This window comes from Selaginella moellendorffii, unplaced genomic scaffold (genome assembly GCF_000143415.4).
Source record: "Selaginella moellendorffii unplaced genomic scaffold, v1.0 SELMOscaffold_4, whole genome shotgun sequence".
NCBI lineage: Eukaryota > Viridiplantae > Streptophyta > Lycopodiopsida > Selaginellales > Selaginellaceae > Selaginella > Selaginella moellendorffii.
In genome coordinates, this window is record NW_003314265.1 from 1,268,099 (window position 1) to 1,292,940 (window position 24,842).

At 45.2% G+C, this 24,842-nt stretch overlaps 5 protein-coding genes across 6 annotated transcripts; 2 read left to right on the forward strand and 3 right to left on the reverse strand.

Moving 5' to 3' along the window:
* Positions 1-65: 65 nt before the first annotated feature.
* Positions 66-4,459, reverse strand: LOC112344319 (voltage-dependent L-type calcium channel subunit alpha-1S-like). Its single transcript, XM_024668777.1, has 9 exons — positions 3,934-4,459; positions 3,735-3,877; positions 3,449-3,577; positions 2,510-3,202; positions 1,440-2,414; positions 1,071-1,376; positions 684-970; positions 387-492; positions 66-329 (listed from the first exon to the last, which is right to left on the reverse strand). Exons 1-9 carry the CDS (start codon positions 4,457-4,459, stop codon positions 66-68), a joined length of 3,429 nt encoding a protein of 1,142 aa, XP_024524545.1.
* Positions 4,460-5,664: 1,205 nt separating this feature from the next.
* Positions 5,665-6,397, reverse strand: LOC112344320. The gene is made up of 3 exons (XM_024668782.1): positions 6,330-6,397; positions 6,060-6,273; positions 5,665-6,000 (listed from the first exon to the last, which is right to left on the reverse strand). The coding sequence occupies exons 1-3, from the start codon at positions 6,395-6,397 to the stop codon at positions 5,665-5,667; spliced, it is 618 nt and encodes a 205-aa protein (XP_024524550.1).
* Positions 6,398-6,585: 188 nt separating this feature from the next.
* Positions 6,586-9,280, forward strand: LOC9654518 (uncharacterized WD repeat-containing protein alr3466). Its single transcript, XM_024668783.1, has 8 exons — positions 6,586-6,743; positions 6,808-6,994; positions 7,054-7,136; positions 7,198-7,291; positions 7,344-7,543; positions 7,603-7,645; positions 7,691-7,923; positions 7,972-9,280. Exons 1-8 carry the CDS (start codon positions 6,586-6,588, stop codon positions 8,309-8,311), a joined length of 1,338 nt encoding a protein of 445 aa, XP_024524551.1. The 3' UTR covers positions 8,312-9,280.
* On the reverse strand, positions 8,380-9,745 carry LOC112344321 (U4/U6.U5 tri-snRNP-associated protein 2-like). Its single transcript, XM_024668784.1, has 2 exons — positions 9,643-9,745; positions 8,380-9,202 (listed from the first exon to the last, which is right to left on the reverse strand). The coding sequence occupies exons 1-2, from the start codon at positions 9,743-9,745 to the stop codon at positions 8,406-8,408; spliced, it is 900 nt and encodes a 299-aa protein (XP_024524552.1). The 3' UTR covers positions 8,380-8,405.
* A 6,443-nt stretch (positions 9,746-16,188) lies between these two features.
* LOC9654519 (separase) lies at positions 16,189-23,532 on the forward strand. Of its 2 annotated transcripts, XR_002991663.1 has the most exons (26): positions 16,189-16,952; positions 17,012-17,186; positions 17,236-17,331; positions 17,394-17,423; positions 17,478-17,603; positions 17,647-17,907; positions 17,959-18,060; positions 18,109-18,321; positions 18,386-18,496; positions 18,548-18,700; positions 18,749-19,069; positions 19,131-19,211; positions 19,258-19,476; positions 19,527-19,650; positions 19,701-20,111; positions 20,161-20,359; positions 20,406-20,493; positions 20,548-20,703; positions 20,751-20,794; positions 20,855-21,292; positions 21,356-21,746; positions 21,796-22,092; positions 22,142-22,229; positions 22,278-22,794; positions 22,851-22,930; positions 22,983-23,532. XR_002991663.1 is itself a non-coding variant. In XM_024668928.1 (25 exons), exons 1-24 carry the CDS (start codon positions 16,228-16,230, stop codon positions 22,775-22,777), a joined length of 5,349 nt encoding a protein of 1,782 aa, XP_024524696.1. In that variant the 5' UTR covers positions 16,189-16,227; the 3' UTR covers positions 22,778-22,794; positions 22,851-23,532. The 2 variants fall into 2 exon arrangements, 1 of the variants encoding a protein (XP_024524696.1); XM_024668928.1 differs by having other exon boundaries at positions 22,851-23,532.
* The last annotated feature ends 1,310 nt before the right edge of the window (positions 23,533-24,842 follow it).

Genomic DNA, 24,842 nt, shown 5'->3' on the forward strand with positions numbered 1-24,842 from the left:
GGGCTTTTATTTCGTATTAAAGGAAATATAAGCTAAACGCCATATGTTAACTTCCCGGATTTAAGCTAACTTCCTTCTTCTTCCACGAGCATGGATTTGCTTCTTAGTTGCTGTTCTTGCTGTTCATCTTGTTGCGGTTCTTCGTTTCCACCGCTTTGATCGTCTCTGAGCAACGGAAATCCTCCCTCAAATTCTTCTCCTCTAGCCCGGGCAGCTCGCCTCCTTACTAGAAATCCCCGCACAAGTGCCTGGACTTTCGTGGTCGCGCCGCGGATATACACGTCTTGGATGCGCTTCTCTCTTTCGATGCGTAAAGTGAGCGGTAGACCCTGTGCATTGTTGAGAAACACTCAAGCCACGAGAACCATGAAACGAAAAGGCTTAACTGTGGGTCCGATCTTGTAAAGCGTCAAAGTTTCTAGCAGCTGCTTGAAAGGAATCCCTTTGTCTGGAACCCGGAAGCTCATGACCTCGAACTCGATCCTCAGGTACCTGAAATGGGAGTAGGAGAGTGAGAAGCTTGAGATGAGAGTTTAGATCACCATTGAACGGTGGCATTGTAGCGACGTCCCAGAGGAATTCCTAGAGAGTTTACGAAACGCCGTAGCTTGTGCATGCCAATATAACCCGTGGCTCTGCTCAAAGTAAAGTGAGAAGCCTGATCAACGAAGTAAAATGCTTACTCGGGATCGAAAGGCAATTCAGCCCATAGAGACTTAAACGCGAGAAGGTGCTCCGGCGTCACCATTGAATTCTCGTTCACCAATCCAAAAGTGATGGCATCGAGAATCACGGCTACAAACAGGTTCATGAAGATGTGGCTTGCCACCACGATCAAGCAAACGAAGTATATCACTCCCGCAAAAGGATAACCACAGTCGTTCTTCAGCATGGTGTTGCCATCGGTACATTTTGGAGTACCCAGCATCGCGTCGGCCATAATGCACGACCAGTTGTCAAGCGTCGTTACCTGTGAAACAAGCATTAGCTAATCACGAGCAGAACTAAAATGCAAACGAACTTACTTGAAACACGGTAATGAAAGAATTCACAAAGGTTTTGAAGTTAACCAGGGGACCAATACAAGCTCCATCCGCAACTTGGCTGAACATCTGGAAACCGATTCCAGCGAACAAGAAGAGGAAAATCCCCAGAAGAGCCATGATCTCTCCTATAGTCGGGCAGCATATGAACATCACTCTCATAATGACCCGAGCTCTTGGTACGTGAGGAATGATGCAAAACACTCGAGCAATGTAAGCAAACCGGCCAACATAACCCCTGGGTGTTCCCTTCAATCCCATCAATCCCGCCCCTGCTAAGATGGAAATCACAGCCTCTATGTGTCTTGAATACTCGTATCTGTAAACTCTAAACTGCAAAACCAGCAATAAAACAACGTTTCATGAGAAAGAAAAACAAAACACGCAGCTTTATACCTCGTCGCCGAGAAACTTGGTCAATGACTCGACCAAAAAGTACGCAGTGAGCGCGCAATGAGCTTTCTGGCGGCGATTGGATACATACGCTGGTTGGCCGGCATAGTTCGTAGCCAAGAGTCCAGAGTAACCAAGGAGGCAAACAATCATAGTGTTCTGGTAATGCCGGTTCCGGATCGCATAGAAGCACAGCTTTCTGATATAGTTCTTCGGTGGTCGTGGCAGTGCCCCTGGTTTTAGCTTCTGAATAATACGGTTCATGTCCCGCCATAGCTTCTGCCTCTCCGTCAAGAGCAGCGACCCAGAATTCTTTCCAAACTCGTTTATAAAAACTCCGATGAACACCCTGATGATAAAAAATCCTCCGCAAACGCAGAACGCCACGAAGTACAAGGCATAAGCCGGGCTGTTGTCCCGTTGCGGCTGCTTGTTTTCACCAACAATATCCATTACTGGATACAGCCAATTCGTTACCCAATTGTCGAAGGTAGAGCAGACGAATAAAGAGAGAAAAGCATTACCAATGTCGTCAAAGTGGAAGTTCGGATTTACCCAGGCCCGCGGAGAGTAAACGCCAACATTGTTGTAGTAGTGCCCGGTGCAATAGGCTCGATGAGATATTTTGCTGTCGTTGCAAAAGTAGAGACGACCTCGAAAGAGCTGGATCCCGATGGAGCCGAAAGTCACGAAGAGCATAAATGTGAATAGCAGCACAGCTATGATGGCAGGAAGCGTCTTGACCAGGTTGGACATTAAGGAGCGCAGTCCACTGATCCTACTGATGAAGCGGAATGGCCGCAATGCCGTCAAGGCATGAACAGCTCTTCTGGATTTCTCACCCCAGGTGGCAAGGTTGACCGCGTCGATGATAACAATGAAAATATCGAGGATGTTGTAGGGGTCGTTTAGAACGGCATCCGGCGAGAACATAAAACCGTTGGCTATAACCTTGAGCAGCAGTTCCAGCATGAAAACCTGCAACTCGAGTCATAAGCAATGAAGACATATAGCTTGACTCTTACCACAAACACAAGCTTGTGCAGCACGTTGATAGCAGTGGGTGCAAATACCGGCTCCCCAGTTGCCCGCATCTCGATGACAATCCACGTACCTATGCCAACCCAAGCTATAGAAAACCATTCCCACCACTTGCTCTCGACGATAGCTTTGCAATGCTTTCTCAGGTGACTCTTCTCTCCGAACAAGAGAAGAGAGCCTTCGTGCAGGTACCATGGCCTTTCGATGCTGTCGATGTTCTTTTCAAGCTGTTCATAGTCCGATAACTGGAACGACTGCCTTTTGCCCGAGCCTTTTCTGCTCATGTCTCTGCTAAGAAGCAAGCTGGGAGATTTGAAGGACGGAGGCTTAGTGATGTCGGCAAGAGTTAACACAGCATCCTCAAGTGCAGTTCTCGACCCTCGCTTCTCTCCGATGTTAGGGGGAAATCCAGAAGCTTGCAAAATCTGAGAATTCCGGCTGCGTCGTCTTTGCGGCTCAGTCGAGCTGGCACTGGTTTGCTCTGCAGCTGCAGTAGACACTGCCTCCAGATTATCCTGTCCTTTGCCAGAGTCCCGGTCCTTGCGTCGAGAACGATGTTTTTGCTTCTTGCTTTGCGTTTTCACAGGTCTAACGTTCATGCTTAGAACTCGATACGCAAGATTTCCAAGACCTGTTTTCATTCCTTCGACCGCACCAACAACCCAGCTTCCACTTCTCGTGAAAACTCTGCTTTGCATGCGCCTGATCAACCTCATGTGCTCTGTCTGCAGGAAAATGTCATAGAATACGTCTTTGTCAAGAGCTTAAGCCGACGTACCCTTTGTATTTGCTTCTTCTGGTTGTCTGTAAGCTCGTTTTTCTCCAGTAGAACAGCAATGATGAGGTTCATAATAATATGGACTGTTAAAACGAAGTAAAAAACGTAAAGAAAGGGCGCCACTCCGCTGCACATAAACAACACTCATAAGAATTTGACTACAAGGGATCAACGCAACGTACTTATATAGCACCCCGGGTCGCATGGAGTTCCACATTTGATTCGGCCAGCCTTCAGCGGTAGTTACCGAGAACCACAGAAGCATAGTCTGGAGCATAGAATCGTGGTGTGCACGAGGATAGCCATCCGCAAACGTATAATACTGACCACTAAACAGTTCCATGCTTATGATAGACATTATAACTATAACAAGCACATAGAAAAAGAATACGCCAACCAGTGAGCCAACAGCACTTATGCAAGTGGCCTAGAACGTCACAAAAAACAGTCAAATGCACACCGCAGGTCAGAAAACTCACCACAACTGAAGGATGCTTGTCAACGTATTTCTTTGACAGGTAGAACCATCGCATAATTCGAAACGCGCTGATATTTGGATACGCTCGTGAAACCAGAGCTCCAGCAGAGACCGCTACAACAACCAGATCTACCATGTTCATCTCTGCAACCACAATCAAGATCAAACTCTGAGGCACGGAGAATGTGAGCTTCACGTACTGTCCTCGTAAAATGTGGGCGGGCCGTAAGCAAGAAATCGCAGTAGCAACTCGGCGGCAAAAGTGACAAGAAGCACAGCTTGAATGCCATCTAAAGTTGTCAAGTTAAGGGCCAGCAAAGTGAAAAGCAAGAACCAAACAGCAATGTGGATACAGACTGTATAGAAGAGATCCTTCGACATGCCATACCTGTACAAACATAAAACAACCGCGTTAACTGTAACAGCCAACAGCACCCCCCAGTCAAAACTTGGGTGTTGTACGATGGCACGAGATTGTTCAGAGATAGATGCGGCTGCTCTAACTCCCATCGTTACGCTTCGACTTAACGACCGGTTATATCGTTCTGAGCCTATCCGGCTCATACGGAACGAAGTAGCATGAAAAGCATCTCTCATAGATGACTGAGTACGACTTAAAGCTCGGAAGACACTCCTTTTGACTTTCTTGGATCTGTTCAGAATACGTAAATGCCACTTCATATTCGCTTCGTCTTTTATAATATCGTCCTTGAGTATATCAGCCATCACCGTTGCATTGTAAAAGGAAGTCTGGTTTTTACGAGATTTTTTCAAAAGCGCCTATACGAAGACGAATTAGAAAGACATAAACAATACAAAAGAACCATGCCTGATGTTCTGCCCTGACCCGAAGGAAAACGCCACTTATTCCCGCAATGAACACGTTGCAAAGAAAATACGTGCCAATGACTACTAAGGTCATAAAATATGAATCTGCATTGCAAGTATTAGCATAGCTAAACCCAGCAAGTCGAAGACATTACTAGCTCGTTCTCCTTCGGCATCCTTCACGCGGTACATAATGAGGCTCCATCCCTCCAAGGATACGATCTGAAAATGTTTACTGTAAGTAAATCATTTACTTTGGAATACCAACTGATAATTCCTTTCTCCATAAATAGAAACAAACCTGAAACATAGTAAGTAGAGACCACCAGAGGTAATCAAAACTTGTACATCCAAAGTTAGGATTTCCATATACCTGTAAAGACAACGTTATAAGTGACAGCTTGGGAGCATTGCAAACCTCACCTTACACTTCTGATTAGAAGGGCAGATGTATCCATCAATGACCTTCTTGTCACAGAAGCGTTCTGGATATGATAGACGTAAATCGGTTGTCCGCAAGCACCTACAAGACAGCTTTCGCGAAATGGACTTCATCAAAACTCTTATACCTTTGAGACATAGTTTTTTGCAAAAACTGAGTCCCAAGTAGCGCGTAAAAGACCAGCATAAAGAATGTCAGCAGTATGACATTTTGAAGCGGGCCAACACTCCTCTTAACGGCTGCCATGATAGACTGTAAAGAACAAGAAAAAAACACAATTGCTAGCTATTACATCATCGATGAAGCTGACATGTACACAAAACGGCAGCATACAATGACATCCGCGAAAAAGGTGATATGCTTCAATGCGAGCAGGCCTCGAAATGCACGGAAAACTGCAACTCGTGCAAAGAAGTCCTTTCCAGTTATGCCTCTAACAATGATATGAATCCTGTAACTCGGATAATACTAAAGCATGCTTGTGGAAAGGAAAAGGAAGAGAAGGTGCAAGTACCAGGAGTCGACAACGACGGCAAAATCAAGCCTGTTATACGGATTCCGAAGGTAGCAGTGGCTTTTCTGGTAAAGCCCCAGACAGCAAATCTTCAAAACCATCTCCAACCTGTAGGAAATCACACAATAAGGCTAAGACTTTAGTCGCTTAGACGTACGTGTAAAGTGCGGTAATAAACCCGTCCAGAAAATCGAGGTTGAAGTCTCGTACTTCCGTCCACCTTTCACCTCTGTGCCCGACCTTTACTTGGAAAATCAGCACTATGATATGTGAAAATATGATAAAGCAGAGGAAGTATTCCGCTTTTCTGCAAACAGTGTAAGCAACCACCAACAAGAAAACGCGAGCAGTAACGTACTGGCAGTGAAGAAACATGAAGAGATTGAGGCGAACAGAGCTGTAAGGACTCCAAAACCCTAGAGCATGACCCTCCATCCGAGCTCCAGTGCCTACAGCACTCCTTCTCGCCTTCCTTCTTATGAGCTGAAACAAAGAAATAATAAGAATGGATAAAAGAAAAAAAAAGTTGAGCTGATACAAACCAGTATGCGCTTGACTGCCTTGTAAGCCTTCTTCCAATTCTTCCTCGGCAAGGACTCGGGAGCGCGTGGAAGATTCTCGAGCGCAGCTAGCAAGGCGGCAGTAGATTGCGCTTTGTCATCCTGTGGCTTCCCGACACCATGAATGGGAGGGAGTTGATCTTCCCATCGGGGATTTCGAGCTAGGAAATCCGGATCTTCCTCCGGATCTGGTGCACTGCCTCCAAGAACACCAAATCGCTAAGCTACATTCTCTGGGAATGGAAATCTTACCGCTCTGTGAGCTTGGACACGGCCTTGGAGGCGGCCTCAAACACCCCGGCGCTCAAGCGCCTGGCCATCGCCGCGGCAGCGTTGGACGAGCCCTAGCTCTCAGCTCCAGCTAAAATCTTTAACGGAAACCCTGATTTCTTTTTTTCAATTAGCAGTTACGCGCCAACCTTTGCCCGCCAAAGCCACGCGTCGCGCACACATTGGGTAATATCTAGAAACCCTTATCACACTTTGTCTGATTAGGTTTTGCCCTTCAATGGAGTCCTCTCCCACTGAGCTTTTGGATCTTCCTTCGGACGCTCTATTGCTCTGCGCGGGGTCGCTCGATCTCAGAGATCTCTCACATTTGGCGATGTCATGCAAGCGCCTTCGACAAATCGCCTACGCCGATCCCCTTTGGGAACGCCAATGCCGGTAAGCAGCGAATTCTAGCTTATCTTAGACGAATTCTAGCTTATCCTAGCTTTCTTCCATCTAGAATCCGCTGGCCGGCCAAGCAAACTACTTCCGGATTGTTTGAGTTTGTCGGTGGAAGAGATGATTACCTCGGCAGGCTCATTGCGTGTCAGCAGTTTCGATTCAGGGATCCTTTCGAGTGGCAACTTTCGCTACCGACGATGGTCAAGCAGATTTTGATCCACGAAGATGCCATTGTAGCAGCTCGAGTAAGGCGCAACTTTGCACTTAAGTCTTTAAAACCTTTGGTTTCCATTTTTCTCCTCAGGGCTCGGAAGTTCTAGTTGTAATGCTCAGTTCATCTGGGTTGAAAGTTCTCAATGATCATAGTGCCAGAATTAACTGCATGAGGTGTGTAGTTGATCGTCACATTGTTTTTCCTTTCTAGTTTTAATTCTTTGTCATGGCTCAGATTATTTCCTGTAGGTGGACTTCGCAATTACTTCATTGGAGACAACATTTTAGCTACATGCAGTGCTGATCGTACCATTCGTATATGGGGAAAGGTATCTTTTTTTTTCCTCGATTCTCTTTCCTTGTATCACTTCAAACACACAGGGTCGAAGCTTGAGAACTCTTAGAGGTCACTCTGATGGGGTCAGCGTTATTGCAGACAGGCTTCTTGGACAAGCAACGGTAATTGCTTCCGGTGGCATGGACAGCACTGTGAAACTATGGAATTTCAATGGCGGCCGAACACCATTACTAACAACGTTATATGGTCACGAATCATATATTAAAGACTTGGCAGTAGCTGGGTAAGAATGTTGATACTTAACAATCGTTTCACGATTCTTTTTGTCTTTTGCTTTTCCAGGCACAATCCTTGTATCATGGTTAGTGGAGCCAAAGACTCAAAGGTGAGCAAAAATATGTGCTCTTTCATGGCTAAATTTGCGTCGCAGCTGCGAGTATGGGACACAAATACGGCAACTTGCGTTGGAGCTGCCAAAGGTCCCGCTTCCTTGACGAGTCTCAAGTCGTTCCAGTCCATTTGCTACGCTTCAGGAGGCTCTACCGTTGCAGCGCTTGATCTAAGAACGATGAAAACTGTTGCGACGATTGATCACCCCGGTGGAATCTGTGCTACTGCGCTATCTTCTTCTGGAAAGCTTCTGTGCACTGGAGGCAACGACAGGTATCAATCAACCGAAATTAATTCAGAAGTTTGATTTTTCTTTTCAAGGACTTGCAAGCTATGGGACACTAGAAGCAACCATCAGGCTCTCGCAGAACTCTGCGGCCACGACAGCCCCGTGCACTTCCTTCACCTTGACGACGTTAAAGTTGTCACTGCAGGCCCCGACGACACTGTGGTAAACGTCTGGGATTCTAACCATGGGACTCTGGTATCAAGCTTCGACCAGGGGTCTTGCACGACCGCTCTAGCAAGTCAAGGTCCCAGACTTGCAATCGCAACCTCATCAAGCACCACGCGGCTCCTCTCATACAGAGATTTTTCGAACTGCACGGAATCCACGGACCAAGCTGCCGGATCAGAGAGCTCAAAGTTTTGGGATATGTGAAGCTGCCTTGGGCTGGATCAACACAGCTCATTCATCGGTACACAAGAAGCAGTACAAAAATGTTATCAAGGTTTGAGACAGTTTACAACATCACCTAACTTGGGACTGGTTGCTGCTCGTAGATCTGCATGTAAGGCTCGGACAACGCAACTAGTTGCGGCAGTATACTTTCCACACACAGGTCTTGGATCTGGTACCACGCACCCTCGCATTTGCTGTGGACAAGAGCTCGATACGAACCGGACATGGCTGTGCCATCGTGGACAACGGTGGCAACCAGGTCATACTTCGATCCACTGTGACGATCAGGCAGTGGGATGTGGTCTCTCAGCTCCAAGTTCTTCACTGGAAAGTTGACGAGGGTGGGGTTCTTCTCGGCGAAGATCCTCTTGCAATATTCGAACTTCTTGGTGGCGAAACGTCCCATATGGAGCAAGAGGTACCTTGGTAGCCTTGTCACCCGGTAGCGCTTCTGTGCTGGCTGTGGCCTCAGACAATCAGTCACGGTCTCTCCATCAAACTTTCTCAAGAGCGTCGCGAGTGGGACTCGCGGGATGATTTTCCCCTGTATTGGATCCTTGAACAGCGGTGGCGGTGGCAAGTCGAGTCTGAGGCGTAGAAATGGTATGTGACGAACCTCCGGCTTGTGAGCTCTGGCCGGGATCACGGTGGTCTCTTCGAGCTCGCCTTGGAAGCACTGGAAGACGATGCTGCTGTTGGGGATCTCGGTGCCGCCGAGATCTCTGTGGAGGGCGTCCAGGAGCCAGAAGCAAAACTGCACAGGATCCGAGGGCTTCCCAATGCCAAACCGGTTCTTGCTAGACACTGCTACTGCTTGTATGAACTCGTGGGGACTTACGTGACACTTGGAAGCTCCTTGTGTTCCAGATCCTCCTCATCAACTCGCCAAATGTGTGGATAAGCCAGGATGTAATAAAGCTTGTGTAATTCTCTTGGACCAAGAAGAAATCTCGGAGTGGTGCTACCTTTGTAAGTAACTAAATAACGATATTGACATAACTAGTGTTATTGATATTGTTTAGACTAACTATTTTTTGTTGAAACAAAGAACCATCCAAAGTTTTACTCCACGAGATAGCAACTGTTATTCCACAAGTTGCTGTTATCGATTTGCGAGAGCTGCCAACTTTTGAACTTAGGGTTTAGAACACGTCGAATGTCATCCAATGTCGAAAGGATTGCCCATATCTCGACACGGTCAAGCGGCAGGCACTGGATTTTGATTTCGAGAGGTGTTGCTCAGTCTCCCTGTCCAAGCGATGCCTGGTTTGTGGCAAATACTTCCAGGGGAGAGGACCAAACACCCACACCTACATGCACAGCCTCGAAGCCAGCCACCATATCTTCATCAACCTGGAGAGTGAGAAAGTCTAGTGCCTCCCCGAGGGCTATGAGTTTGACAACCCGCTTCATTCGTTAAAAGTGAAAAGCCCTAGAAGGACTTTTATAAGGACCAGTCAACCTTTTTTCCAAATTTCCCACTGGAAGTTTAGAGCAGGTTTAGACATAATGTCACTATAGTTTTGTTTTTGGTCCTCCGCATAGGCACTAGGATGCAAAGTGTCCCTCTAGTAGATCACAAGTAGGTCAAAGCCACTCATCTAGAAGACTCGCACAGAGTTGCAACGATTCTTCAACCAGATTCCTGAGAGCAACCTTGTGAAGGTGAGCGATATTCGCTCAACTTTATGAAGGTGAGCGAATATCCTGCTAAGACTTAGTCATCAACTTCAACACAAGGAACGCTCATCTTTTCACCATGTGCCTTGCATGCATTGACTAACAAGACTGAGATTTACAACTGAAAGAAGAGCGCTCGGCTCGATCTATTTATTGGCAAATGCACACAATAGCAGTATCAATCGTTACAGAACACACAGAGCTTTACAGGCTTCTCATTCAGGCAATTCGCATAACCGCAAAACCCATCAGAACCACAGCAATACTGATCCAAGAGGGGGCGCATTCTGCAAGTCCTGCGCTCATGGGCCCTGGAGCGTGAGCATGGTGAATTTGGGGACCTGGGGCAGGAGCATGAGCACCATCTGCAATTGGCCATGTGAGCAGGACCATAAGCACTAAGAGAACCACGCTGAGCTTGAGGCTGCAGTTCCTGAATCCAGCCATGTGTAGCTTCGAAGGCCCCAGAATAGAACAGAGAAGAGAGAACACAGAGTACGACCTAGGCAAACACTCAGGCTCCATCTCATTTTAAATTCAAAACTGAAAGGTATATTCCAGCTTGACATTGGATTGAAATTTCGGGTTACCCAAATGATCGGTTGATCTGATACTCAATGTCGCTAACAATGTAGAAGGCCCCATGAAGGAGCATTGTGAAATATCTAACATGTTCTTTTCGTAAAGATGTAAGAAGAAGTCAACGAGCATAATTAATATTTTTAAAATTATTTACATGCAGATAATATTTAAATAAACAAACAAACCAAGGTCCAACGCGCAGAAAAATTATTATAATTTGATCATTTTATATGTTTTATCAAAATAAAAAAGAAATCTCTTACGGCTTCAACCTCATTAATTTCAATATATTCCAGGCTTATTTATGACTGAACTTTTAGTGTTTACAGCTGTATCTTTAAGAATAATATTTGACACAGTTTGTGCAGCCTCGTTCTGTCCGACATAGCAGCTTGCAAAACTTGATATCTTCACAAAGCTTGGATCTGGAGGACAGCGGCTTGCGCAAATTCGTTCGCCAGTACAGGCAGAACGCACGCATCTGACATGAGGCTATAGTGCAAACATTGTGTGCACACCCTTCCCATAAACAAAGTAAGCTCCAGCTATACAGAAAGTTCCCTTCCTCTAGTGGGAACAAGCTAGCATGGGAGCTCTGCTCAGAGATAACAACTTCTATATTGATAATTGCAGGTAGCTCTCTTCTGCCTTAAGGACGAACTTAAGTGTTAAAAAAAAGGTATAAACCCATCTTGTTCGATAAACAGTTTCACGGCCATGGTATTCCCACTTGTAGCGCGTCCAGGCTGAGAAAATAGTGCCTATCAAACGGAAGTTTCTTCACCCTCCATGAGAAAGCATGCTAAGAAAAGGCAACTCAGTCAAAGCTCGTAGTGCACCAGAGCAATGTCCAGTTTGGTTTTGCCTCGGGAGCGAGATTCCGCGGCTGTGGTTTACGGAGACGTTTTCCATCACAATGTAGCCGGCAATTGCCGCTATTCCCTGCATTTTCTCAACATTATTTAAACCTTCCCCCGGATTCTCTGACGAAGCTGACAGAAACTTTCGTGAGCTGGCGAAGCCTCGTCTTACTTTTTCTTGTATGCGTTTTTCGTCTGCTTAGAACAGTTTCTTCGACACAAAAGTATTTATGTTTTTGTTACAAGTGAAGTGCATAGGAAGCAAAAACATAAGCTCCAAAACGTTGACAGAAAATATAGTTTTTCATGCAAAGAACCGACCTGAAAATAGAAACTTCAATATAAGTACCTGCACCAGACTTTCTAAATAATCACCTAAAGACGAGCCATTGAATGAAGGACGTATTACGGCTGACCCACGCAAGCACTGCAGAAGGATTTCTAAAGTGCTATGGCTCCCTTCGACACCAAAAAGGACGCAATTGAAGCTTAAATTCCATTTAATAGTTAGTGACTATAAAAATGGAGCACGACTTTGAATACATTTCCTAAAACTACGAAACCCTATATAGTTCAAACGAAGTTAGATTATAAATATTTAACTGTTGGTTAAATGTTATGGACGTTTTGGCAGCCAGGTGACTGGCCCGGGAGGGAAGACGAGGGTTCAACAGCTGTAATGCATGCGAGTCTAGGGCGATTCTATTGTCGTGAGCAGCAATGCTTTGGCCTTCAATGGCAACTGTTGGCGCGATAAGCCGGGAGTTTTTGCTGGTGTACTCTTTAGCTCCAATGTTGATGATATCTATTGAGAACCTGTGTAAATCATTCCGACGATGGTGGTGAAACCATGGTTATCCACGTTAAGGTGTTAACGTTACGCTGCCGTTGGAGCTTTATCTATGGGAGGTTGCCCCCTTTGTTTGCTCAATCTATTTGCTCCTCTTTTCTCTTGGCTCTCTAGAAATTATGGCTCCTACTCGAAAGCTTGTGCTTGCATGGCTCCTCTCATGCTTGGTCATCACTGCCTGCACCAGCTGCTGCCATTCGCAGCGAACTATTGAGCACTGTAATTTGCAAGATTTTGGAGAAAGAACTGAAGGAAACTGCTATTCATTTCCGATGAGTGGGGCGAGAGTGTTTGCTGTAAGCTCCCAACTGCGAGTTCCAAGCCGCATATATTCTATATCATGTTGGTATATTATGTGCCCGAAGGAACACAAAAACCCATGTGTGGATGTTTTGTTTGAGATTTTTCATTCCACCTGCAGGCCATAGCGTATAATCAATCTGAAACGACTGAAAATCACTGCTGGTGTTGCTTCATCTGCTTCATATGGGCATTATAGAATTTTAAAGCGTGCTTGCATCTCTTCCACTCATCTTTGTAGGAGCTGTGTTTCAGGAGCTACCACCATTAGAGATCAATGACGTACAGGCATGCTAGGTGGAAGAATTGATTTATGAGGTCAAACTTCCTGATTCTTGATTGATGAAATTCAAGGAGCTGGAGAGCTAGCATGGATTCTCATCCACCTTGCATGTAAGACATTGATAAAGAGAAGTTCTAGGGTGATGTAACTAATGTAATGCACATGATTATAGATGAAATTTGAATATACTATCAATTCTACAATAATAGTTTAAAAAATCTCCATATACTCACTGGTCACCATAGATCCTTAAAACATTAAGGGATAAAATAATGATTAAAAGGTCTTTCATCAAATAATTACTTTTTTCCCAATTGGGTTAAAAGGGGAGAGGGAATGATTCCTATTGATTAATGGCTTCATAAAATATAATATACTCTTAAACAAGGTATATTTCTATTATTAAAATTGAAATCGTATATATTTAACATTCATGGGTTTAGGGTTTAGGGTTTTAGTATTCTCAATGGTTTTAAAAGTACTTAGTAATTACCTCATGAGAAATTTAATATATGTAACTTCATCTAACTGTGGCATTTCAATTTTCAATAAATTGTTTAGTATTGCAATATAACTTGCACGGAGGTTATTGTTATGGTTGTGGACTTTGCTTAGACTTCTTTAATAACTATAAAGTTTTCTTTGACCTGTGTCAAGGATTCTTCTAAGAATATTACCCATTGATTTCCTTTAAAGGCATTGTCTACCAAAAATCAAAATTATATAAAAATCAACTACTTTAGAAAAGTACTTACTTGGATTAATATTTGATCTTTTTTGTATTCATTGCTTCCTAGTCCATATTAGTTTGATCATCAAACTCCTTTTGCTTTGCAAATACTTCGTCCTGGCCTTCTTTTGGCCTCTGCTATTGCTCCTCATCATCCTGTATAAAAAAACTAATTATATTGTAAGAAGATAAAGTTTTACCTTAGATGCTTTATCCTATCATCTTTGCTTGAAGTGTTGACCTATCTTAGTGAGCATAAATAATCACTTTTGAACTTAACCCTCTTTATCAACTTATTTTATTTCCTGTTTTTGCCTAAACATCCTTTAACTACATCTTTTTCTTCATGGTATCTTGAAATGCTTGCAAATTAACTTATTCACAAAGTAGTTCCCTCACATACCCTCTAGCAACAACAATTGTCATTTATTCAACTTCATATTCCTGTAAAGTAGTTGGTTCAAGTGTATTAAATTTGGAATTTATTGCTCCTCCCGCCCCTAATCAAACTTGAAGTAAGCTTGTTTACTTTTTTGTTTTTCCTCCATACCCCAAAAGAGGTTCATCATATCATTAGCCACTTCATTGCTTCTTGCTTTCACATTTCTAAGGTTGATGCCTATTGCATTAAGTTGATTCCTTGAGGTTATTGGTGGAAGCTTAAACATCAACTTCTCTAACTCTTTCCTTCTCTTTGATAGAAATCTTGTTGTCTTCTTTGTCCTTGATCACTACCTTAATGTCTTCTTTTACTCAACATATAAATGACAAACCATTCATTTAAAATAGTTTAAAAATAAAGTACTTAGTTGCTCCTTGTTTAGCTTTATTTTCTTGCTTGGTTGCTCATCAAGATCATCAGAAACCTCATAAACCATTGGATTCTTCTTCTTGTGATTGTGCTTTGTCGGTGTCATACTCTCTCGTTTGCTAGTTGTCACTTTGCTCCTTTCCTGTGCTTTACTCTTTACAATTTTAGCTAATGTTCTGCACTTCTTGGCTTCTCAGGTATCTCTGTCTCAAGATTTTCCTTGACATTAGTTTTTGCCTTGGTTTTTGAACTATGAATATGTGGTAGAAAGTAAAAAGCTAGTTATAGAACTGTGTTACCTCGGTGACGCAATAGTGTGCACCATTTTAACGCTGACCACTCCTTGGAATTAAAGGAAAGAAGTGGAAAAAGAAAGATGGAGTAGGTGAAGCAAAGCGATGCTACTTCCCTGAACCCCCACAGCTAGACTTAGACCTCCTGAACTAGATCGCAATTACTTCCAATCCGGCGTAGCTGCTTGCACTACTTGATATTTTCATAAAGGAGAGCGGCTTCTTGGCAGTGGCGCAAATTAGTTCGCTGGTTCCGGCAGAAGGTCACACACATCTGAAGGGCCTTGCTTATTTCCCACATCGAAGGATGAATTTATTCAGTACTTCTCATTTAGGAAATGTACCTTTGTCCTGGTCCCTTGCTTGTTCTCGGCATAGTATAGTTTATAAACCAAATTAAATTAACCCACCCTTTGAACCTTTAAATTTTCGAAACGAGACATTCCCATTTTTACTTTTGGAGCACCTGTGCGTGAGAGTTGGAGAAAGTCCTCGAGCCATTTGCACCGAGAGCAAAGTTTTGGAGTGTTGGTGAAGTTCACACCCGAGTAGAAAAGCCTTGGACCTGATCTTGAGTTGGAGCGTCACGCATTTGATCATCCGCAGTCTCCTCTGCCAGTTTTCGACGGAGAAGTTCTTCGAGCTCCTTGAGCTGGAACGTGTAGAGCGCGACGAGGCCGAACTTGCCCAGGCCACCCGACTCGGCCACCGTGTTTGCGGCTGGTATCACCGTCCCCAAGATCTCGGTGTAGAAGCCGGAGCCACGGTTGCGAGGATCAAACGTGACGTCCGGGAGTTTCTCCTCAGGGGGCAGCCGCTGGAGCAAGGCCTGGAAATGCTGGCAGCCAGAGTAGGACTCGTCCAGGAATTCCTGATTGCGAGCGATGGTTCTAGCGTCCCGGATCAACTCCTCGCCATCGCCCTCTCGCGAGAAGAAGCTCGATTCCGCCCAGAAGACTGTTCTAAGCCCGAAAGATCTCGCGCTGGTCAGTATCGCTTTGTCTACCCGCGAGTCCCTGGAAGATCTCATGTAGTGGAACAGCCGCCCTTTCACCCTCTTCCGGAGAAAGAGTAGAAGGCTCCCATCCAGCGCGGGAGGAGAGAAGCTCTCCACCACCGAAGATCTCATCCTGGATTCGTCGCTCTCGTCCAGCCGGACGATCGCGCTCGATCTGTGGTACATCTCCGAGTAGTGGATGCAATCCTCCGCCGTCTTCCTGGAGCGATCCATGACTAACCTAGGCATGCCCAGCGCCAGCAGCAGCGCCTCCAGCTCCACGCCCGCCATGGCGCACGCTCGCGAGAAGTGGTAGCGCGTCGCCATCGTCAATCGCAGCATCGCGAGCTGGAGCACGCCGTAGTAGTAGATCTCCTCCGCCGATGCATTCGTCCTCTTCCGGATCCTCACCCCTGGGCAAGAATCGCCGTGGATCAATCGCCTCAACATAAACCCTAGAATGTGGTGTTTCGAATTTCCCGCTTGGACAGGATCTAGGGTTCTTAGCTATGGCGCCGGCTGCCCGGGGGACGGCGAGGAAGGCGAGAGCAGCAGCGCCAGCAGCAATATCCTCCATTGCGATCTCCGAGGAAGGTATTCTGGCTCGCATTTCCAGCTCGGAATCCATCGCCGGGCTCTCGGATCAGGTCCGATGCTACTTAGAATTGAACGCGAAGAATTCCAAGGAGAGTGAGGGCCATGCGCGAGCGAAGAGGGTTGTTCCTTTCCTCGGGCGCTTGCTCAAGCTGTGTAGTGCTGAGCTGAAGAAGATTCCAGCGGAAGGGGACACGATGGGGTATCAGCGGGGAGGCGATCTCTTTGGAGTCGTGGGTGTGGCTTTGGAGTCACTGGACAGTTTAAGGCCCTGGCTTGCTAGCGGGATCATCGAGATCGAGCTGCAGAGATACGGGTTTGTGCGTCGATTGGTGTCGTGGAAGAGGTACAGGGAAGCTGCCGCGGAGTGTAGGAAAATACTAGCGAGCCTCAACGCTCGAGTGTTTTCTTTGGCCAAGGATGAGAAGGCCCGGAAGAATGCGAAGAACTCCAAGAACCAATCTGACAAGCTGGTTTTGCCCACTCCGAAGAGCTCCGAGGACATGGTTCCTGGTTTACCAGCTCTAGTGGTCGGAGTGGCCACGGACTTGATACTATACACCGTCGAAAGTGGCGAACGAGACATCGACGTTTTGGAGAGTTTGGCTCGTCTTCCTCGCCAACTAGAGCCATGGCTGAGGTAGGCTACGTTTTTTCTTAAGATGGTCTTGGGAACACTTTGTTGGCCTTTGGATGCAGTGTTATGGATTCCAAGGACCAGGGAGCGCAAAGAGACGCCGTTTTCAAGGCGTTGTACAGGTCCACTACGATTCTGATAGCGAGGAGTGCAATTGAAGCCGAATCTCTTTACAGTTTTTGCACAATTGCTCTGGTTTGGTGCAGTATCTCGTCCCAGGTCGATCAGTATCTTAAGGTACTTGCCATCTATTAACGTAATCGTTTAGTGAGGCATCTCACTGCAGGTTGCTCGTAAATTTTGCTCGAGTCCCTCTGTTCAGGAAAATGTTGCGTTAGATCTTTGCTTGTTTGTAATCGCCAGTCTACGGTCCAAAGTAGAGGTAAAGGCTACTTATTCTTTCAGTCATGTGAGTTACAAGCTATGTCTTTTTTTTATATGCAGCTACATTTGGTTAGTGAAGAGATGTTGGAGGTATGTAAGCTGATGACTTGTGGTTTTCTGACTTTGATCATCTGCTTTTTCAAGGAAAGCGCCTTGAAAGTTCAGAACCTTATGCTAAACAGTAGCATGCCATCAGATGAGCTTCGGGGGCTAATTTCAGTTACATATAATATGGGAGTGCAGTTATACAACAAGAAGGAGTATGACTTGGTAATACTTACTATGATCTGAATACCTGACTTCCTGTATTCAGGCATGCAGGCCTCTCAAATTGGCTCATGACGGTACTTGGATCAGGGTGGATTTCCTGTCGATGATATCTGCTGTTCCGGTTGTTGAGGCTGTTTCGGAAGCTTGCGTAAAAACTTCGGCGTACGTGGACTGTTTGGTACGAAACAGTGATACCGACTATGCAATAGAAGTTCTTCGAAACTCGCTGGTTTACTGGCTAAGGGTTCATAGCCAGGGGTTCAAGCTTGAAAGTCCTCAAAGTGTATTGAAGCTCTGGTGCAAGGTATGTTTGGATGTTTCTGAGCTCTTTCTGAATATCCCGAAATCTGTACAGGTTACCCTTGAATTCGCACCAGAACTATGCTGCTTGTACGGCTCTTTATGTGATCTGCAGCCACCTGCGCCTGCTGCATCGCTGGGCCTAATTCTTGAAGGGGTAAAGGATTTTGAGGTTATGATTTAACGTGTTAAAAGCTCTTGGCAGCAATTACTGGCTCTTGATGATACAGAAAAACATGGGATAGAACAAGTTAAGGAAGAACTCATCAGTTTTCTTGCTGATGAGGTCTACAATGGTGGATCTTGTCCTCTTGAACTTTCAAGAGTTTTGATAGAGAAAGGTCGCTTTGCACGGAAGAAAGGAATGCAGAACCTTGGAACTGTTATCGCTCTCCTATCGAAGGCTTTGCTACTTTCTGTAAGTCCTTTCTTTTTTTCTGTTTTTTTTTTTGGACGATAAATGCTAATACTTACGTTGACAGGAAAATGCTTTAAGGACAGGGGAAGAAGAGAAAGTAGAAACGAACTACCTTTGTGCTGTTGCATATTGTCTTCGGGCACATTGTTCTCAGGAGGCAGATTCTTCATCCGAGGTGTGAACATGGGCCTTGTGGCATATTTTACACCAAGTGTTCTTGTTTCAGGAATATGTTGCGGATTTGACTTCAGCAGTTAAAGCCTGGAGAAAGTTTCTGGGATATCTAAGAACTGGAGCAAGCGCTGGAGCATCTTATAGGATGACGAAAGAATCAATTTTATTTTTATTGAGGAGCATGGCAGATTTGTTGTCTTTGAAGGTAAGGTCTTCAAATTTATATATGTATTCCAAAGCAACAAAATGGCAGGCATTGACGAGTCTACAAAATGAGATACAATTATTAATATTCGAATTCATTTCGTACTGGTATGGATCACAGAGTTCTTCAGTTTGGGAAAATACGCGTACCAGCCATGTTCTTTGTCTTGTTCCCCTATCGTCGGACTTCGAAGCTATCCTGCAGACGAAGTTTGGACAGAAAATGGACGTTTTGTACGATTTTGGGAAAACTACCGATTCACTTGCGGCAGCAGTAAAGCTAGTCCTCAGTGAAGATTTGTCCGCATTTTCTCAACAACATTTGTTGGAAACTGACGCGGCTCTCACATTGGCTCGTGGTACACCGAATGTAAGTGTTGTCAAACTCTTATTTTTTATAAGTGATGCCTGACTTATCTTTGATTTGCCAGAGTTTTCGGGAGCGTGTACACTTATCAAGGTTACAGTTCTATTTGGCCGAAGTATTTATGCAAAGAGGGGACTTGGAAATGGTACGTGCTTCATGTTTATAGTCACTAACTATTAAATGGAATCTAGGCTATCAAACTTGCAACCGAAAGCCTTCAATTGCGGCTGAAGCTTCTAAATCGTACCTTCTTAGTGTCCAAGGATGTGAGCCATAGCACTTCAAAAAGCAAAGTCGAGGCAGTCGGTCCTTCTGCAGTCCTTTCATGGCCATCGTTGCTCAGCCGTAATACGTGCTACGAATTCAGTCAATGGCACATCCTTGGTGATTATTTAGAAAGTCTGATGCAGGTACTTATATTTAAGTTTTTAATGATTGTTTCACTCTACTCTGTTTTCAGGTCGGTTCTTTGCATGAAAAACTAGGATTCTCTGACGAAGCTGAGAGAAGCTTTCGTGAGGGACTTTGGTTGGCGAAGGCTCAAAATCTAACTTTTTCTTGTATACGTTTTACTTCTGCTTTAGGTACGTTAGAACAGTTCTTCACAACAAAAGTATTTTTGTTTGTGTTACAGGTGAAGTGCACAGGAAGCAGCACATGTGGGAACATGCCGAGGAAGGTTTAAAGGATGCTGAGAAAATGCTGGAAGAGCTTAATAGTGGCAATGTTTGTGCCGGCTGCATTACGATGGAAAAATGTCTTCTTAAACTGCGGTTTGGGGATCTCGCTCGGCACTCTCCAAAGCTGGACGGAGGGAACATTTTCACCAATACCAAACTGGACATTGGTCTGATGCACTACGAATTTGCGATAGAAGCTTTGACCGAGTTGCCTTTCTTGCGGGAAGTCTTGGAGGAGTTCAAGCATGCCTCTCATGGAGAGTGCAGAAAGTTCCGTCTGAGAGACACTACGTTGTCAGCCTGGACGCACTACAAGTGGGAATATCATAGTCGGTGTTTGGCCGCGAAGCTGTTTATCGAACAAGGTGGGTTTATACTTCCTTGTGCGTTGTTTAACACTTTTCCTGTTTGTAGGCAGCTGTCGGTTTCAGCTACGAGACGTCCTCAAGGCAGAAGAGAGCTACCTGCAAGCGAGACAGCTTATTAATGTAGAAGTCGAAACCTCTGAGCAGAGCTCCCATGCTAGCATCAACGCAAGTTTGTTCCCCCTAGAGGAAGCGAACTTGCTGTATAACTGGAGCTTACTTCGTTTGTGGGAAGGGTGTGCTCAAAGGTTTGTACATATTATCTTCTTGCCGATATCTTATTTCTGGTTGCAGAGTTAGTGACGAATTTTTGTCTATGCCATGCACTTGGTTGTACCGCGCCTTTTTCTTGAGTATTACGGCTTCTGTTTTGTCTAAAAAGGTATGCATCTATTTCTCTTAATGCAGGACATGCTCCAATTTGTTTTGAACTCAGGTGTGCCAACTTTTAGCAATCCTTCACTTTTTAATGCTTGCTACGAATAATAGCAACCATGAGACGAAGGAGCTAGCCGCCTATTTTCACCAAGCATCCATAGGATCGATGAGTCGCCAGCAACACCTTCTAGTACTCGACTCTAAATCGCAACAGGTGTTTATTTGCTTTATTGTGTTGGTTTATACTGAAATACTGTCCAGGCTGATGCTCGAACGTGTATAAAAGAAATGAGAAAAGCACTGAGGTGGGCAATCTCGATCTGTATATGGAATTTCCTAAGGTCGTGGTTTTAATCTTTGGCTAGAGTGGTACAAGAAGGATCGTTTGATCTGAGGGCCGAGTTTAAGGCGCTTATGGACGGATTGCCTTCCGCAACTATATGCTGCATCAGCTTACTCGAGCAAGAGTTCTCTTTTATTTTGGAGCAAATTGGTAAAGATCCTAGTGCCGCATGGCTACTTATCTCTCGTATCGGAGGCGATGTCGTGGTTACCATCCTCCCCATAGGCTGTGCTAATCGTACTGGTTTTGAAGTTCGCCAAGCACCTGAAAGCAGATGGAGGCACAAAAGCGTCTTAGAATCCGATGCTCTAGTCAGAGCCTTTATGGGAGAACTGGCCTCTATTCTAGATGAAAGCCGTCAATCTACGTCTCGTCTACTGCCAGTATCTACTCCAGAAGAAAAAAACCAGTGGTGGAAATGGAGAACTGAGCTAGATACACGACTGGCTTCATGTCTAAGGTCTGACGTTTTTTATTTTTTTATTTTTTTATTTTATTTTTATTTATTTTGTCTTTTCTGCAGAAACATAGAAAACAGCTGGCTTGGATTCTGGAAATGTCTGCTGCTGGGAGAACCTGCTCGATCCTCTGTTTCAGAAGCCCTTCGCAAAAAGTCCAAGGAGCTGTGCCGAACTTTGAAGTCCAAAAGCTTCCTTGGGCAATTGAAAGCATGTAAAGTACCTGAGGAAGCGCTGGTAAAGTTATTGCTGCAAGCAGTTGGCTCACTAGAAGCTGAGCAGCTCCGCCAAGGTATCGCTTTCATTCTGGGTTGGGATCATAACCTTGGAGAAAGGGAGGAATTATTGATTGAGAAAGCATCGGAAGTATTTCGTTCTTCATTTTTATCGGCAATCAACAAGGAGCTGGATATTGAGTGGGAACCTGTTGAGCTTGTCCTTGATGGTAAATTGCAGGTAACTTTGTTTCTGCAACGTTTTTCACTTCTAACACTTCTTTTCGCAGGCCTTACCATGGGAAAGCCTTCCCGTCATGCGAAAACTTGAAACATATCGCATGCCTTCGCTAGGAAGCATAAAAGCCGTTTTCATCCACCATAGATATTCATTGTTGGAGCTCGACGTTTGTGATGGCTTGGGGCGTCTACAACTAAATGGAAAGGCGAGAAGAAACGCCATTAGAGGAGCATCCAGACCAGCCGTCAATCCTCATAGTACATTTTACCTGTTAAATCCTGGAGGTGATTTAGAAAGCACACAGTCGGCTTTTGAGGAATGGTTTAGGCGCCAAAAAGGCTGGGAGGTAACTGGATTTTCTTACGCTCTAAACGCTTTACACCATTATCTTTCAGGGTAAAACAGGCCAGGTCCCTACGCTTGACGAGTATTTGGAAGGATTTCAGCAGCATGACATGTTCGTTTATCTCGGACATGGCAGTGGTAACTTTTATGTTTTTTCTTTTAAATGCGAGTAACACATTATTTCAGGTGACCAATATTTTCCTGAGAAGCACATGCGCAAGCTTGTACACTGTCCAGCATCGCTTCTGATGGGATGTAGCAGTGGTCGTTTCTCCGCAAGGGGAGACTACGAACCAGTTGGAGTGCCGCTATCTTACCTCATGGCTAGTTGTCCTTTGGCTATAGCAAACCTGTGGGACGTGACTGATGGAGACATCGACCGGTTTAGCAGAGCTGTGCTCCAGAGATGGCTAGAGAGCTGTGCAAACGAAGGGGCCTCGAAACCAAAGATCAAGACGCCGGTGAAGGCCCCAAGAAGGGGTAGAAGTTCGTCGAAGGCAGTACAGGAGGTGGACGACAGTTTATCTACGACCGAAGAATGGGAAGAAGTTTGCATCGGTCCCAGCATCGAAGCCGGCAGGGAAGCGTGCAGACTTCCATACTTGATTGGAGCATCGCCTGTCTGCTTTGGAGTTCCGACTGTTATTCGCAGGAGCAAAACGGACGATAAGATCACGAGTCAATGATGCTGGCTTTGCTGCAGGTAAAACAAATCTAAGCTGTTTGGCTTCTCTGTAATGCCGTATTTTCTTGTCTCAGGCACTTCAGATGGTTGAAGCACCTGCAACTCAAGCTTGGCTTTCTAAAGAAGCCTCTGCTCGTTTTAATGTGGGACCATGGTAAATTCCTCCTCGTAACCATTGCTACAGTGACTCAGCTGTGGTTTTGCAGGCTTACCTTTGCTAGGTAAAGCCCGCACAGTGGTTTTTCCATCGCTCTAGGAGGAAAAGAAGAGCACCAGTGTTGCAAGGGGGGTTTCTCGGCATTCTTGCGTGCGCTCGACTCGAGTCTACTCGCCATGGACGACAAGAAGAATGCGGCGAAGACTAGTGCACAGGGCGTCCAGCGCGAGGATGTTCTCAAGGCGGCGAAGAAGAAGCCCCTCCCTCCAAAGCGTGGCGAGGTGAAGAAGGAAGTGGTGGCGTCGCTCATCACTTCAATCGGCTCACTGCTGCCACCGTCGTCTTCGTGCTGCTCTTCGTGACAGGCAAAAGCTTCATCATCTCTAGTGTTTCTCCAGATCTATGTTGCTAACAGATATGTGAGTGAACCGAGTGGAATCGTCCGCGTGAGATGGGCGTGGCTCGGTTTTGTGCTATAGAAATCTCTTTCGCGCTTAGTGGGCCTACACTGTTGCTTCGCACCAGATGCAGGCCCTGTCAAAATCCCCTCTTCTTTTCGAGGATCGATCCTTTTGCTTATGGGAACCTTCCTTCCTATCTTCCTATCTTCTCCAAGGAAACTTCTCGGTGTGTGCTCGATTTTAAGATTTGTTTAATAATGTTAAACAAATACTAATATTAAAATTATAGTTTTTCCTTTATCACTGTTTCTTGTACAGATCGTCTCTCTCATTCGAAACCTTAAGGAATAGCAGCATAGGAAATATAAACGAAAGGATTATCTTCGCCAAAGAGAAACATTGATCAATCAATACAGCTTGGGCGGCGTATCTATTATACATGGTTTTAGCAACAAACTAGAACTCCATCCTGGTTGGCAACGTGTTTGTTCACATCCACCGCAGCCGAACGCTTGTTGCAGGTGGTATGCAGATTGGTTTCTAGCAAACTTCCGGGGGAGCAGCTCTTCGCAAATTGGCCTATCGGGTGCCACTTGAGATGGCCTTGATCGTTGGAGAAGCACAGGTTGAGATCCAGCGACGTCTTCTTGCGACCCCCGTCATACGTTTCGCAATTCCCGTGGAGCGTGGTGCCAATGTAGCGGATTTCCAAGCAAGATGTTGGGTAACCAGAGCAAATTGCCTGTCAAGAGTATCAAGTTGCTTCATTGAAAGAGATCCTTTGAAATTTCCAAACCTCGATGTGAGATGGTTTGATCACTGTGAGCACCAGCGCCGCCACGACCCAAAATCCTGCCCTTTCTCCTCGCCTCATACCTTGTAAGAGTTCTCTCGCTTCTTTCGTCCCTCAACGGCAAATGCCGTGTTACTAAATACTCAAACGAAGCTCATTTTGTGTTTGCCAAATGGCAGTAAGCAAACACCACTGTACAGTGGCTAAATTGTCTTTGGCAAATAAACCTCGATCAATGGTCGGAACATCCGAGCTGTGATTTAAATCATCCCTTTCATTGGGCTGGCAATGCAAATTATTTAGATAAATCTATGAGCGTTTCTCTAGCAGCAAGTCAAGACTCCATTCTGGTTAGCAACATGTTTGGTTACGTCCACGGAGATCTCTTGCTTGTTGCAATAGGCAATCAACTTGGTGTTCTCCATTCTCCCCATTCCATAGCAGCTCTCCACAAAGTGGCCCATGGGGTGCCACTTGAGCGCACCGTGATCATTGGAGAAGCAAAGATTGAGGTCCAGGGATGTGTCTCTGTATCTGTTGTTGTAGGCGCTACAAACGGCATAAAGTGTGGTGTGAAGGTAACGGATGCTCCAGCAAGTTTGCTCGTAGCTACTACAAACACCCTGGAAAGATGAAGATGGTGATGAATCACATCTATTATACAAGCGATATAAACCATTAGAGAAGTAAGTGATCACTCACACAACCTCGACAT